Here is a 15400-nt window from a genome sequence, read left to right as displayed (position 1 = left end):
CAGCGTGTTAACTGCTGTGAAGTCTACCCTGGTTACCTGGTTACTTAAACTGTTGCTGCTCTCAAAATTTATGCAAGATGAAAAAAAAAAAAAAGGAAAAGACAAGCAGGGGGAAGAAATTTAAAAAAAAAATGGATGATGAGGAAGAGAAAATATATAAAAGAAGAGGAAGAAAAATGAGGTTGAGAGAGAAGAGAGACAAGGAAAAGGAAAGACAAAATGAATTGTTCACAATCCCCACCATGCTTCAGGTTGGTACCAAGTCCCATCTAGATCAATAGAGAAAATACTTCAAAACAGTGTCTCTCATTCTTTCTTTTGACACATATTAATGGTTCTGCTATGCCTGAGTCCTCTAAAAAGGAGAACCTTCTATGAGGATTCAGGTGTTAATACTTTACCTGGGGGGGAACAGGTGAGGAGGCAGTGATGGGGAGACAGTAGAAGGACCAAAGCAAGGGAAACATGAAGAAATGCTATGTGATCTGTGACTGTCCTGGGTACCATTTTGCATTAGACCACATAGATATATAGCCTATATAGAGAACCTATATATAGGTTCATGCATTTGGAAAACAATTTCTTTGGGAGGATTGCAAGAATATGCTGGAATAATATACAGGTGCACTGGATATAGCCTGGCTCCCTCCTAAATCCTGTTTCCTTCTGGTGAAGTTTCACACCTTAAGGAGCTAAGTGTCCTCCACTTCCAGGTTCCAACACCTTAGCTCCTCAGTTACTCCTCAGGTAGCTCCTTTTAGTAAAGTAGATCCATGGTGCTTAGAGAGCATCAACCAGGAGAAAGAAAGAAGGTGGAAAGGAATATGAGAAGGGGCAAAGCTTAAATTCAATGCAAATATCCTTTCTGTGCCAGAGATGGTGCTGAGTGCTGGGGAAACAACAGTGAACAACAGATACAGCTCCTGAGATTGCGTAGTAGCCTGCTTAGTGGCGCAGAAACAAGCAATTGCATTGTAGTGAGATAAAGTGCTTTGACTACTGAGGACCGGAGACCCTCTGTAGTCTCTAAAGGTTCCCAGAGGAGTAATTTCTAAGAAGTAAGTGTTATCCAGGTGATAGGTTAGAGCCAGGGAGTAAGTTTGTGTTGGGGGAGGGGGTGCAGAGGGAGACTATAGGTCAGTGGTCGTACAGAGACTGGCTCCTCAGGCCTAGAGAGTTAAAGAAAGTGTTCAGTATTATTGGAGCCCAGGGCATTGGACAGGGATAAAGAATGTAATAGTTTTAATCCCTACCATGTCATGGTCTGATCATTATAAGGCCCAATACTATAGCCTAGAATTTGATCTGTCTACCTTAAATCCACAGCACTTACCTTTAGCTGCTCCTTGTTCATGTCACACTTCATTATTGGTTTTGTTCTATTTTCTACTATGACTTTCTACTTCTGTGCCTTTACACCAATGGTTTGTTTCACCTGGGACTCTGTCCCCTTCATATAATCACCTGTCTAAACACCTGCCCTTCTTTTAAGTCTATGAAAAGTTTTCTTCTTCATGAAATTACTCTATATCCCACTAGTTTAATCTCACCTTCCCTAAAATTTTCATTTTCTCCTAAGGTACTCAGGTCATTTCTTCACATATTCTTTGACTGTCTCATCTTCCCTCCTAGGCTATTGAAGAACAAAACTAAAACAGATGAAAGGGGCACCAGGGTGGCTCAGTCGGTTAAGCATCTGCCTTAGGCTCAGGTCATGATCTCAGGGTCCTGGGATGGAGCCCCATATCAGGCTCCCTGCTCAGCAGGGAGTCTGCTTCTCCCTCTCCCTCTGCCACTCCCCTCTGCTTGTGCTCTCTCTTGAATAAATGAATAAAATCTTTATAAAAATAACTAAAACAGATGGACATAAATAATTTGAAATCATTTGTGGCTTCCATAATCTCTTTTCTCTGGAGAACAAGAGGAATATATTTTGGAAATTATTCAGAAACCAACTACCTAATGTTATGGGCCAGGATCACTCAGTAAATGCACTGTTTGAGTCCAAGCAGACCACCCTGGGCCAGTGACCCTCCTTGTTGTCTCCTTTGCATTCTTTTTCAATCTTTCCCCATGGACTATTTCCATCTCTTTATGATCCTCAGATCTTCTATTTTATCTGATTCCATTCCAGGCCCCCTGGACCACCTGGGCTTGACAAGGAATGATGACATCCAAATAGCAGATCATTTTGGGTTTATTAACAGTAAAGCAATTTCTTTCTCTGCTCTGTCCATAAAGCAAAGGAATCCAACAAAACTTAACGTATCGGTCTCTCACAAAATGAGTTTTTCATTTGAATTCCATACACATTTGCAATTTTCCATTTATGTGATGGGCTGTGGCACTTAGAAATACAAAGTAGGATCCCATGAATAGCCTTCAAGGGCTTTATAGCCTAACGGGTGACAAGGGCAATAATATCTATGGCTGGATATCAGGCAAAAAGGGATGTGTTGTTACAGGGGTATGGGTTTAGTGCCACAGGATTAGCAAAGCTGAAATATCACTGGGAAAAGAATTGGAAAAATCCAGACACATCTAGTTCTAGGTTCTTGACAATCTTGCTCCTGCATGATGCCACATGTTTTTTTTTTTTGAATAAAAAAACTTTTTATAGCTACTTACACAAAGCAAATATTAGTTTACACTCAATTAATAATATACCAATGATTTTTTACCTTGAACACAGTGAAATCAGCCAGGCTCCTAAAAAATACACAAAGCAAAAATCTCGATGACCAGGTAATATTCATGGAAGTTTTAAACCAATTGGTCTGAAGTGGGATCTAGGCAGATTGTCTTTAAAATCTTTCCAGGGTGTTAAAATTATTTGTCTAGAAATCAGGTTCATTGTTACAAATTCTCACTAATCTACAGTCTTTTTTTATTTTGGCCAATTCCAAATGGGGAGAGAATGTATCTTTTTTTATATATATATATAAATTTATTTTTATTGGTGTTCAATTTGCCAACATATAGAATAACACCCAGTGCTCATCCCATCACGTGCCCCCCTCAGTGCCCGCCACCCAGTCACCCCCACCCCCCGCCCACCTCCCCTTCCACCACCCCTAGTTAGTTTCTCAGAGTTAGGAGTCTCTCATGTTCTGTCTCCCTTTCTGATATTTCCCACTCATTTTTTCTCCTTTCCCCTTTGTTCCCTTTCACTACTTTTTATATTCCCCAAATGAATGAGACCATATAATGTTTGTCCTTCTCCAATTGACTTATTTCACTCGGCCATACCACCCTGAACGCGCCCGATCTCGTCTGATCTCGGAAGCTAAGCAGGGTCGGGCCTGGTTAGTACTTGGATGGGAGATGCCACATGTTTTGATTTCAGTAACACATGGTATTGAATTATCAATTCAGTTATGTGGATTTTGGAAAAAAAATAATACATTGTATGAAGAAGAACCTGTGTTCTCCCTCTTAAGGAGATCAAATTAAGCAGGATGTGTCATCTAAAAGGCTTCTTTTTCCACAAGTCATTTATTTTTCCCAGGAGTAGCATCTACTCAATGCTAGGCTTTCTCCTCAAATATCCCACCTCTATCATTCGTCCAGGGCAGCTCCCTCCCATTCCCATTCCAATCATATGAATTATATCTTGAGCTAAATAAATTAAGACATTTTTAATGTCAAGAACAGCTTGATAATTTAATGAGTGCTAAAGTAAGAACTCATCAATAGTTTTGCTAAGGATAGTAATTCAACAAACATTTGCCATATCACACCAAGATAAGTTTGTTATCTTGATTTAAAAAAAAATCACTAAACTGAGATACATAAGTGATGAAACGGAACCAGTAGGAATTTCTAATCACGGTAACCTAATTGCCTTTAAATATTGGACAGATATTAGAATATCTAATATTCTTTTTCTAAAATTTTCTTAGCTTTCACACTTTTGGGGAGAATGTTTGGGGAGAATATTTGAAATACATATGTGTGTCCACGTGTATGTGTATACATATGAAGTATACATATACTGACTTTCTCCTATACCCATAACTCCAATAATTGAGGATATTCCCAAAGTAGAATGATTACAGGCCAACTGTCTTCTATCTTTTGGTCTCATGTGACCTGCCATCAACTAGCCTGCTGTTAATTAGCAAAGATAATTTCATCCAGGTATCAGTTTCTCTTAGCATAAAGCAAAAAAAAAAAAAATCCTACAAACCCATTTCTCCTCTGAAAGCCAACACTAAAGGAAGTTCTAAGAGCATTTTTTCCTTAAACTTTATTCTCACACCAAAATGAGCTTATTGACTTTAAAACCAATTTCTAAAGACAGGCCATCAAATAATGGTGGAATAGATATTTCCTTCAATTGCCCCTTAAGAAATCTGTTCATCTGTTCATCATGTAAATTACTTTATTTCATATCTCAAAAACTTCTTGGATAACCAGATAGGTTTGCAAGTAGGATATGAGCACTCCCAAGAATTCTCTTGGTATACTGATATTTATGCATTCTTTTTATAGCTAAGAATATGAGATTTCTTCTCTGCTTAAAAACCTGCAGTGGGGAAAGAAAGGTTGTACCCATATCTCAAAAGCCAAGTCTTACCTCCAGAATAGTAAAAAAGGACTAGATTTCCAGTGTCACTGTCACTTCCTTATTCCCTGTGCTCCGCTCACACCAATTCACGTGCCGCCACTGAACACAAATGTCTCTATTCCTTTCCATATGTCCCCTCTGCCCCCCTCCCACTTAGAACATTCTTTCCTAATGATCCTACAAACTCTCTTTAAACATTACCTCCTTTATGAAGATAACCCTCAGGAATCATTAAATGGTTTTAGTCATATTATACATATAACGATCACATTATTTATGACACTATCGCATAATTGTTAGTTTAATTGTTGTTCCAAAAAGAAGTAATGAGGGGCATCTTCATAATACAGTGTCTAGTACATAGCCTAAAATATAGCTGGCACTTATGAATTATTTTTTAAAAAGACTGATTTTCATCCAATTTTTACTAACCAAATCAATCTTTAAAAATAATACAATGAGGGATGCGTGAGTGGCTTAGCAGTTAAGCACCTGCCTTCAGTTCAGGGTATGATCCTGGAGTCCTGGGTTCGAGTCCCACATCGGGGTGCTTGCATGGAGCCTGCTTCTCTCTCTGCCTATGTCTCTGCCTCTCTCTGTCTCTCATGAATAAATAAATAAAATCTTTTTAAAAATCATACAACGAACTATAAGACAGGAACAACAATCATGTAACTTATCAAAATTCCATACAGGTAAAAATTAGAGCCTGCAATCCAAACATTTTAAGTCTCCATACACACTTCTTAGACAGAAAATACATTAAGTATACTACTTAATCTTCCAGGACACATCTCTTATCTGACCATGTACTTCCTTATTGTCAACCCTGGGCCCAACATGATAAAGATGTAGGACTTTTAAGAACTACTTAATCTTACTGTAGTGGAGGAAGCAAGTAATGCATTTGACAACTCAAAGCTGAACTGTGTCCTATCCTTAGAAAAGTTGTGCCCATTTAATGCCAAATAATGAATCTCAAATACAAAAAAAATTCAGGAAGTGTTCTTAACTGCAACTGCACCAATACCTTTCCCCAATATTTTGTTTAGTTTTTTTTTTTTTTGGGGGGGGTTATATTTTCCTCACCATAAAAATACATTTTATCCCCATGTCATTTCACTCCATATTTGTTGATACTTCAGTCTCTAGGCCATGTTTTCATGAATGGAAAATAACTATGTCCTAAATATTTATTAGATTTTGAAGATGTCCTCTTTATTTCAATGCTTCATCTCCTGAGAAACAATGCTTGAATGAGGCTGAGTGGCTTTAATTTCATTTGAGAAAAAGAGCAAGTAAAAAATGGTTTCACCAAACCAAACTTTTAGACCTCCAGGTAAGCATTACTCTTGCTGGTATTTCTGAATTATACAAGACAAGCTCAATTCTCTCTACAACAATAACTGGTGAACAAAATCATAAATATCCTTCTATATTTTCATTCCCAATTCTATTGGCTTGGCTACTATTATGGGTAATGCTTCTCATATTGATTGTTACAGCGCTATTTTTTGGCTGTATTTAAAACATCACATGAACACTAAACAAAAGAACTAGGTAAATATCCCATAAATATTATGCCATTTTTATAACCACCATGAATTGAGGTCAAATGGGGAATGGAACATCACTAAAAATAAGTCGCTAACAGAACTGTGTCAAAGTCAGAATTCCTACCTCAGCATCCAGCCCAGGCAAGAGACTTAGAGGCACTTGGGAGAGAATTAGCTATCCTTTTAGATCCCCCCCCGCCCCGCCCCGTATTCTGGAATTTACATTCTATTTCATACTATTGCATGAGAGATCCATGGAAATGGGTCTTGGTTGGGGGGTTTGTTTTGGTTTTGGTTTTGGTTCACTAGGGGTGGTGGTAGTGTTTTACCCAGGATTGTGTTTCTCGAAGATCAGGTTCTTAAAATACAGAGCAGCTAACTCACAGTGGATGGTGGGATTTTGTAGAGAAGAAAAGTCAAGCAATTTCAGTTCAGAGATTGTAAACAAAGTATCCTAGAGTCTAAGGAAAAATTAACCTGTGGGAAAGTCAATTGTCATTGAGAAAAGAGTTTCCAAAATCAACGCTATTAAAATTTCTTCTCCCTCTACAATCTAATATTTAAAAAAAGAAAAGCCAATGTTCACAAAAACTGAAATGCAAAAACTGTCACCAATGCTAGCCTTTATTACTGCATTAACAGAAAATGTTAGAAATATTTAAATTTGACCTCTTTAATTGAGCAAACACACTGACTTACAATAGCAATTCAATTGTTCTCTTATGTTTAGCTTGAGCCAAGAGGAAATTCTCATGTTGCCAGATATGTCAAGGTATATCTATAGATGATAACTGTAGGAAATTAAGGCATTTATAAGAAAGGAAAGTAATAGATCAACATTTTTTAAATATTTTATTTATTTATTCATGAGAGACACACAGAGAGAGAGAGAGAGAGAGAGAGAGAGAGAGGCAGAGACACAGGCAGAGGGAGAAGCAGGCTCCACACAGGAAGCCCCACACAGGAAGTCCCGATCCCGGGACTCCAGGACCACGCCCTGGGCAGGCAGTAAAGCGCTGAGCCACCCAGGGATCCCCTAGATCAACAACTTTTATTGTTCACTTTCATATAAGACCAAAATAAAACCTTTGTTAATGACTACCAAGGTAAATAGTAAGCTATACTATGTCCTCAATGCATTTGCTAACCTCTGAAAACCCTAGTACTATGGAAACAGTAAAAGGGAAGAAAGAGGTAGAATAAACAAATTATCAAGGTCTGAAAGAATAATATAGAGTTCTTTATCTAAATTTTGTTCTCCAAAGTCAGAGAAGTAAGCATAATCATGTTCTACCCTAGAACAGAAAGTGTAAGTTGCCAGTTTCCAGTGGTGACATTAGATAAGGAAGAAAATGTAATTATTTTTAAAATAACTCCAACTCTGTAAATGAGACACTGTAACTTTAGTTGTTGAAGCAAACACTAAGGATTCTGTAAAGATAATCCCTCTATGAGTGAGAGGGTGAATTATCCAAGGTTAGGGTCAGAGATACCTCCGGAATATTGAAAGGCCATGTGCCTCCCCCCCCCCAATGTACTTGGTATGAAAAGCTTTATAGGGTAAAACACATGCATTTCCATACCAAGAAAGCTTTCATCTTGCTTTTATACCAAATTCTACAGTAGAGGATTTATGTGCAGACTCAAGAAAACATTCCCACTTTGACTACTTCTGCAGAGGGCACTGTTCTGTCTTCTAATGTGACTGGAACAGGCCACACATTCTTCTAGAGTGGAAGCGGTATTGCTCACTTTTGGTTTTCAATCAACTGACTTAATCTGGGCCAGGTTTTCAGTCCCTATCTGTCATCACTGTCTTAAACTCTGGAACAAATGGACTACTTGCCTATCAGAAAGCCTAATGTGGAAAAAGTTGTTTTTCCTACTCCTCTACCTCTTTTCTCTACGTCTTTTCACATTATTTAAAACTTGCCAGTAAAACAGTAGGTCCTTGACATTTGAAGGTGGTTATGTTTGTAGAAATTCCTACATTCACAAATAAACACAAACAACTCTCTTGAGAGAAACAAACAAAAAAGAATGCTACTAATTTATGAGGAGTTGACTCACTCCAGCCTAACAGCCTCTCAGCTTATAGCATTTATTCTTGCTATAGTGCTTAGTTATATTTTCTCTTTTAATTTTCACAATGATCTATTGAGTCTGAAGTTATTATTATTGCTATCACTTTTTAAATATCTCCAATTATTGCAAGTAGCAGAACTTAGGACTGGTTTGCAAATTCTCAATAAATCAAATATTAAATCTGTGAGTGCTGAGGGCCCATTACATCAAGAAGAACATGAGGAGATGGTGTTGGAGGTGATTTTCCCTCCAACAACAGCACCATCTGTCCCCAGAACTGGACGCCTACCTTCCTTGGTCTTCTGTATGGTGGATGCTGGTATGCTCTGGGCACAGTATACATCTCGGGTCTGGATCCCGCCTCCACAAACGGGTCCTGTCACATGCCAGCGGGGGTCCTGCTGCTCCAGGAGAAGAGAGACTTGGCATTCTTTCCATTCAGAGGTCCTCCAGGAATACCTGTTAGATTTGATTTATTTTAAAGAATAAGTAAGGAAAATATAAGATTCTAAAGAAAATATAAGTCATGACATTAAATGTATGTAAAAATCTCTCTTTCTAGGGCCAAATCTTCACCTATGGATAAGGAAGTCTACTGGCTTTGAACACTAAATCCCTTTTATTTCCTAGGGGAAAAAAAGAAATCACAGCACCCTCTCATGATAGCAGTACCGGATGAGAGGAGTACAGAAAGGAAATATGGATAAATAGGGTTTGTGTCTCAGCCCTGAAGCCATAAGAGAGTGAAGAATCAGAAGAAGAAGGTGGAAACCAGATGAACTTGTTCCCTACCAGCTGAACTTGTCATGGGGTATCACTTCACACACATCTGGAGAACTATGTTAAAGTCAGCCTTTTGAAGTTAGTAGTGTGTGAATATGTGAAGTTGGGGATATATGATTTTAAACAGAGATGACCAACTTTTAAACCTCCTTGATATAGTAAAGTATTTCCACTTGACCCCAATGGGATAAAGATGTACATGTTAAAAATGAGTTGACAATGTGGCACTATATTTAACAGACGGGTACTTTAAAAAAAAAAGATTGTATTTATTTATTTATTTATTTATTTATTTATTTATTTATTATTTATGAGAGACACATAGAGAGAGGCAGAGACATAGGCAGAGGGAGAAGCAGGCTCCATGTAGGGAGCCCGATGTAGAACTCGATCCCAGATCCCCAGATAACGCCCTGAGCCAAAGGCAGATGCTCAGTCACTGAGCCACCCAGGCACCCCTGGATGGGTGCTTTTTTATATATGTAGACATGCTGTTCTTTAAACTGACTTAGGAATATAGCTTCCTGGTTTATAATGGGTTAAGATACATATTAATAGACATACACATATACAAATAAGGGGAGAAAACATAACGGAGTTTGTACATAACTTGCAGAAAACAAAACAACTATAACAACACTGTGCTCAGACCTGGAGCATTATTTCAGACAGAATTTCCTTTTGGGGGTTATTACAACATTCTTCAAGCCCACAGCATAAATAGAACCCTACAGCATTCACATAAATACCAATAGTCTCATTAACTTCTAGAACAATAAACAAAACCTAAGAACATTCTCATAACTGCTGTCCCATTTCAGATCTGGGGAAAAATATCTCATCTTTGTGACTGCTTAAAATAAAAAAAAAAAACCACACAGCAATAAAAATAAGTGTGTGCCACCAAAATCCTTGCCTTACAGAAACTAGCATAAAATTAAGTCACAGACATCAAAATAAGAAAGAAAATCTCTAACAAACTTAATAGTGATCAAACTCCTTCACAATACATGTCATCACTCTAAAAAAGCTTGAGATTTGACAATCATACGTCTTATAAAAAGTCCACTGTAGAAAAAGGCTTTGGACAATCCCGTGGTATTTGTTGTAGCACAACTGTTCTCCCTCTGCCTCCCCACTTCATTTTCACATGGTTTTCCAAGGCTGGAAAATTAGTCAGCAGGCTGGGCAAGACTTTGGAGTGCAGAGTGCAGGTCCTGCTTAATGCAGGCAATACAGACAATAATCTGTTTCCAATTCCTGGGTGTGAGAGACCAAGAAAAGTATGGTTCTTCCCAAAGGCAGGCCTTCTCCAGAGGTGAAGTTCTGAAACCTCTTCGCCCCACTCAAAGTTCTCACACTGTTCTCCATGGTCACTCAAGCAGAAGGCTTGTCCCTCATGTATCTGAGTCTCAGGGCATGTGACTCTGTATTCTAGGGCAAAGTGCAATGAGGAGGTAAGGATTTGTTGGGGTGGATGGTTACCAAGGTCTTACTTCAGACCCTTTTCCTCCATAGGTTCTTTAGCAGAAGAGCTCCCTGGCCATTAAGCAGGGAGTCAGATATAGGAACTATGTAGGCGTCTCCTAGGATATAATTAGCAAATAAGGCAGGCAGAAAAGGGAACGGTGTGGTATAGACAACAGGTATGATTTACAGCTCAACTGACCTATGCCCTGCCATGTATTAGGCACATGTGACTATGGCCCAGTTCTGTTTTCTCATCTGTAAAACGGGTATAATAATACCAAATGATGAACATGGCATATAATAAATGTTCAATAAATGCTAAATCCCTTCCTGCTTACATCCTACTACAAGTACCTTTTGCTCCTTGCTTCCACAGAAAACACACACACACACACACACACACACACACAAATTAATGTGTTATGTATGAGGAGTTCATTGATTTCATCAAGTCCTAATAATAGAGATCCAGGAATACCATGGCCTAACTTCCAGCAACCAAAGTTCAGCAAACATAGAGTTCAGAAGTACAGCCAGTCAAAGCAATTTGTTTGCTTGTTTGAAAGGACCAGGCCACACAGCTTTTTCAATTAATTTATCATGACCCTCTAAGAATTAGCAATGGAAGAATTTTGGAAGTTGTTATAGAGAAAAATGAAAAGTCTAATGACTATGTACTTTATATAAAGTAACAAAAACCCTGTCGGTAGCTCATTAACCAACAACACCCAAATTCCATTCACTGGCAAACAAATTCTCTAAAGAAATAGAAGGCATTTATCACTATCTCTATTGTTGACCTAATCAGAGAAAACACCAGTCCAACAAGTGGCAGAGGGAAAACACACCAGGAAGGGACTTCTGTATTCCTTTTTAAAATGCCTTTCACCATCTTGCCTCATCCTCTTTATTTGTTTCAAAGCACTATCTATGTTTAGTCACAAATGACCCCGCAATGATGAAAAGTGAACATCCTGAACTCCATCAACCTGGGAAAGTGTCTCCAGGAACTGACAAAAGGAGAAAACAAAGGGGTCCTCTTGACTAACTGGTACTCATTCTCCTTTAGAAGCTGTTACAGCTGGAGGCCCCCAGACAACTTGCCTTCCTGACTGCCTGGGACATTCTCTTCAAAGGCAAAGTTCCTGTCAAAAACCAGGCCTTTTCTATCCTCTCTCCCCCACCTCTGATGCCTTTTAACATACCCTCATTTTGTCCTTCTAGTTAGAAGGGAAATGTGGAAATCTCAAAGGCCAGAGTCCTACCTCCTGTGGGTATACAGCACTTTGAAATTTATTGTGGAAATGCCTCAAGTAGAGTTAAGAGGGCCATGGAATGAAAAACAGTAGTCCATCCTCATCCTACAAATGTGTAGGATCCATTTGCTTTTTTCAAACTTCTGGCTGACCACAATGGCTAAGGTATTAATTTACTTGAGCTCCTTGAGTCTCATGACATATCCTTCAAGTAACAATAACAACAACCAATACTTTCTACATGCCTACTCTGTGCCAGGCAGTGCACTAACAAATTTAGGTGGGTTACTTCATTAAATCATCCCAACAACCCTATGAGGAAGATACTCTTTCCCCTTTTACAGATGGGGTAATTGGAATAAAAAAGAAATAATTCTTCCAAGGTCATATAAGTAATTGAAAGAGTAATGTTTAAAGTCAGATTTATCTGACTCCAAAGCACATCTTTTTAGTGAAAATGACAGGAAGACTAAAATTGTGAATGACAAACCAAAGAAACCTGGTCAAAGGATTTAGAAAATAGGTTCAGTTGGGACTAGGTAGCTACCTATCCAGCCAATATGAGGACAAGCAAATGTTGGTCATGGCCTGAGGAAATGTGTTCTGGACTGAAGCAAAACCAAACCAAACAAAAACAAAAAAAACCCCTTTGTTGGTGACAAAGATATTGCCAGTGACAACCAACTGATAATATTTGGCACTGCCAAATTTTTATTTTATTGTCTCAAATTTTATTTTTTTTTATTTTATAAAAAATATTTTTTTTATTTTCTTTGTCTCAAATGAAAAATACATTTTGAGAATATTTTACAGCCCACTTATAATTAGAGCACTGTGGTCACATTGGGTTAAACTTTAGTACTTTCAGGATATAACTGTGAATTAAAAAAAGAAATAATATATAAGCCAAATAAAACAGTCTCTAACTATAAAAATTAAAATTTTTAATTTTAATTAAATTTAAACTAAAAATTACAGAAGACAACTTTTTAAAGAGGCTTGAAATCAAATTCTTCACACTGTTCTGTGGTGATTCTGAATCTTAGGTAAACTTGTTATGATCCGTTCATGTGAAAACTCCCATATTCCCACTATTAGTGAAAGAGCAAACTGCCAGCTGCTCTGGACTCCCAACCTCAGAGAAGGGAAATGCTGATAACTCAATACTGAATGCACAGGGAAAATAACTCATGCAAGGGCATTTTATTTAATATACAGATACGTAAGAGAGACTGAAAACAGGGGAAGAGCTAAAAAACAAGACTCCCTAGGAAAAATAGCCTGCCCAACTAGTAAGTGAGTCACTTATGCAACCACATATTCACTCATCCTTTCTTTCATTAAGTAAATCCTGAGCTCCAGCTATGTGCCAGGGAAGATTTCAGACAACAGAAATGCAAAGCAGTGAGCAAGACAAAGCTCCTGACCTTGAGAAGATTGCCTTCTAGTGGGGCAGAGAGACAGAAGTGCCTCATAACATGGCAGCAGACACTGCAGAGAAGAAAGAGATGAACCAGAAGAGCTATTTCAGTGCCATGACCAGGGAAGTCTTCAGAATCCTGAAGAACATGAGGGAATGAGCACAGTGAATAAGTGGGCAGGGACCATTCTAGGCAGAGAGGAGGGCATACCTGAAGTTCCCAGGGAGGAAGAGTGCATGCACTTTCTAGGACATCACAGAAGCCAGTGTGGCTGGGCCAGGTAGGTCAGGATAAGAGGGAAAGGAAATGAGGAATGGTCAGGAGCCAGGCTATAAACACCTCTGTAGGCCAGAGTTAGGAGTATGAGTGTCACTCCAAATGTGCTGGGAAATCATTGCAAAGCTTTGAGAAAGAGAGTAATATGATGTGATTTAAATTTTTAAAGGATCATCCTGGCTACTGAGTGAAGAATAGGCAATGAGGGATGTGAAGAAGGAAGACAAATTTGAAGGTCTTTGGTCATTTAGGAGGGACAATAGTGGCTTTAACTGGGCTGATCATAGCGAATGTGGTGAGAAGTGACCAGATTAGGGATATACTAGGAGGCAGAGACAGCTTCTAATGGATTTGATATGGATGGGAGAGAAAGGGAGAAATGAAGAATGATTCCAAATTGTTTTTTCCCAAGTATTAGCACCACAATTTTTTGGCATTGAATTCTTAAATGAGGCAGGTCAGAAAAGGGGACAATAACCCAATTATCAGGGCAATCATGGATTGTAACTCTAAACTTCAGTTTTTCTTCATTAACCTTCTAGAATGTGCTTTCTAAATCTGTGTCTCATGCCTGAAACTTAGGGTCCAGTCTCCTCATGTGTTCCCTATAATGTACGTCTCCTCTTAGAAAATGGTCAGTAAATGTATCCACATGATACATACTAAAAGTTGGGTGTGTACTTGTGATGAGCACCAGGTGATGTGTGGAATTGCTGAATCGCTATATTGTGCACCTGAAACTAACACTGTTATGTTAATTATAGTGGAATAAATAAATTCTAAAAAAGCTAATATTAAATATGTTATCATTTGAAGGAGGTGTATGCAGCTTAAAGAAGAAATCAAGATTAAATAAAAGAAAGAAAATCCTAAAGATAGAAATACATATTCCCATTAATATATACAGAAGAGAAATTCTGGAGTAGGAAAAGTGAATCAAGGCCCCCAAACTCAATTGCTGAGATAACCAGCTTGTCTTCCAGACAGTGATGTTAATTCAAGGAATCCTGTAATCAAGCTACTCTTCAAATGCAAAGGGGAAAGGCAGAAGGAGTAAGGAATGGATTCATTGCTGTGAAGCAATGAGTAGAGACATCCTAAATTAGCATAGCCAAAATTAGAAAAGTAGGCACATTTGGTGACTGTTTTTGAAAGACCTCCATCCTACTAATATTCCATAAAGTGATTCTAATGGCAACAGGATGGCAGGCCCATCAGAGTTTTCTAGGAACCTCTGCCCTTTAGAATATATGTTTTATCACTTTCACAAGGTTTAGAATTGCTTACAAAGTGTGGATTTCTTTTCTCCTTCTAAAGGCTTGGGTTTAAAGCAAAGCAACGTGGAATAAAATCTTAAGTGATTCAATGATGACAGATTGAAAGAATAATTGCATTAGTTAATGGTCATGTTTTGACTAAGCATATATAGATGTGCAAACACTCTTAGAATTGAAACCCTAGTGCAAGGTATTCAAATTAAATGTGTTTATATTAACAAGCAGTGTACTGCAGCATGACTAATTTATGATAATGTCTATTGTCCTTTTAAAGTTGTAAATGCATTTAGAAAAGAATTAACTTGTCATTTTTTGCTGAACAGACGACCAAAATAAAGGGAATGGATCAAGCTTTATATATTTTATGCTCTAGTAATTTTTTATTGAATAGAGTGGGACTATTGATTATGGAAAGCTACTCTAAAGTGCAAAGCTCTTTGCCCTTCAGCAGATGGCTTCGCTAGCCAAACTCCACATATGTATTATTAATAGACTCCTATCACTGTGCACAGCACTTAGCAGTACGTTAGCTTTCTTACACTAACACGGGAACAAATCTTCTATCCAAGAGGACTTAAAGTGACACAATGGGGACTCATGAAACAATATACACCAGTAAAAGACAGACTCAATAAAAAGACATCAGTCTTCTTCTGTTGAAACAATTTATAGATTATTTGAAACTATTGTTCCTTGTCTAAACAGT

The 15400-nt window shown here is 38.1% G+C and overlaps 1 protein-coding gene across 1 annotated transcript in view; it reads right to left on the bottom strand.

Moving 5' to 3' along the window:
- Positions 1–15400, bottom strand: part of LOC129495535 (thrombospondin type-1 domain-containing protein 7B) — a 741731-nt gene that overhangs the window by 541408 nt on the left and 184923 nt on the right. Inside the window, exon 4 of the mRNA XM_055303120.1 lies at positions 8501–8670. Within this exon, the coding sequence (XP_055159095.1) occupies positions 8501–8670 (170 nt within the window). The remainder of the gene's footprint in view (positions 1–8500; positions 8671–15400) is intronic.

The sequence above is a fragment of the Nyctereutes procyonoides genome, unplaced genomic scaffold (genome assembly GCF_905146905.1).
Source record: "Nyctereutes procyonoides isolate TBG_1078 unplaced genomic scaffold, NYPRO_anot_genome, whole genome shotgun sequence".
Classification (NCBI taxonomy): domain Eukaryota; kingdom Metazoa; phylum Chordata; class Mammalia; order Carnivora; family Canidae; genus Nyctereutes; species Nyctereutes procyonoides.
The sequence above is the reverse complement of the archived record's forward strand: the minus strand, read 5'-3'. Positions and strand labels throughout refer to the sequence as shown.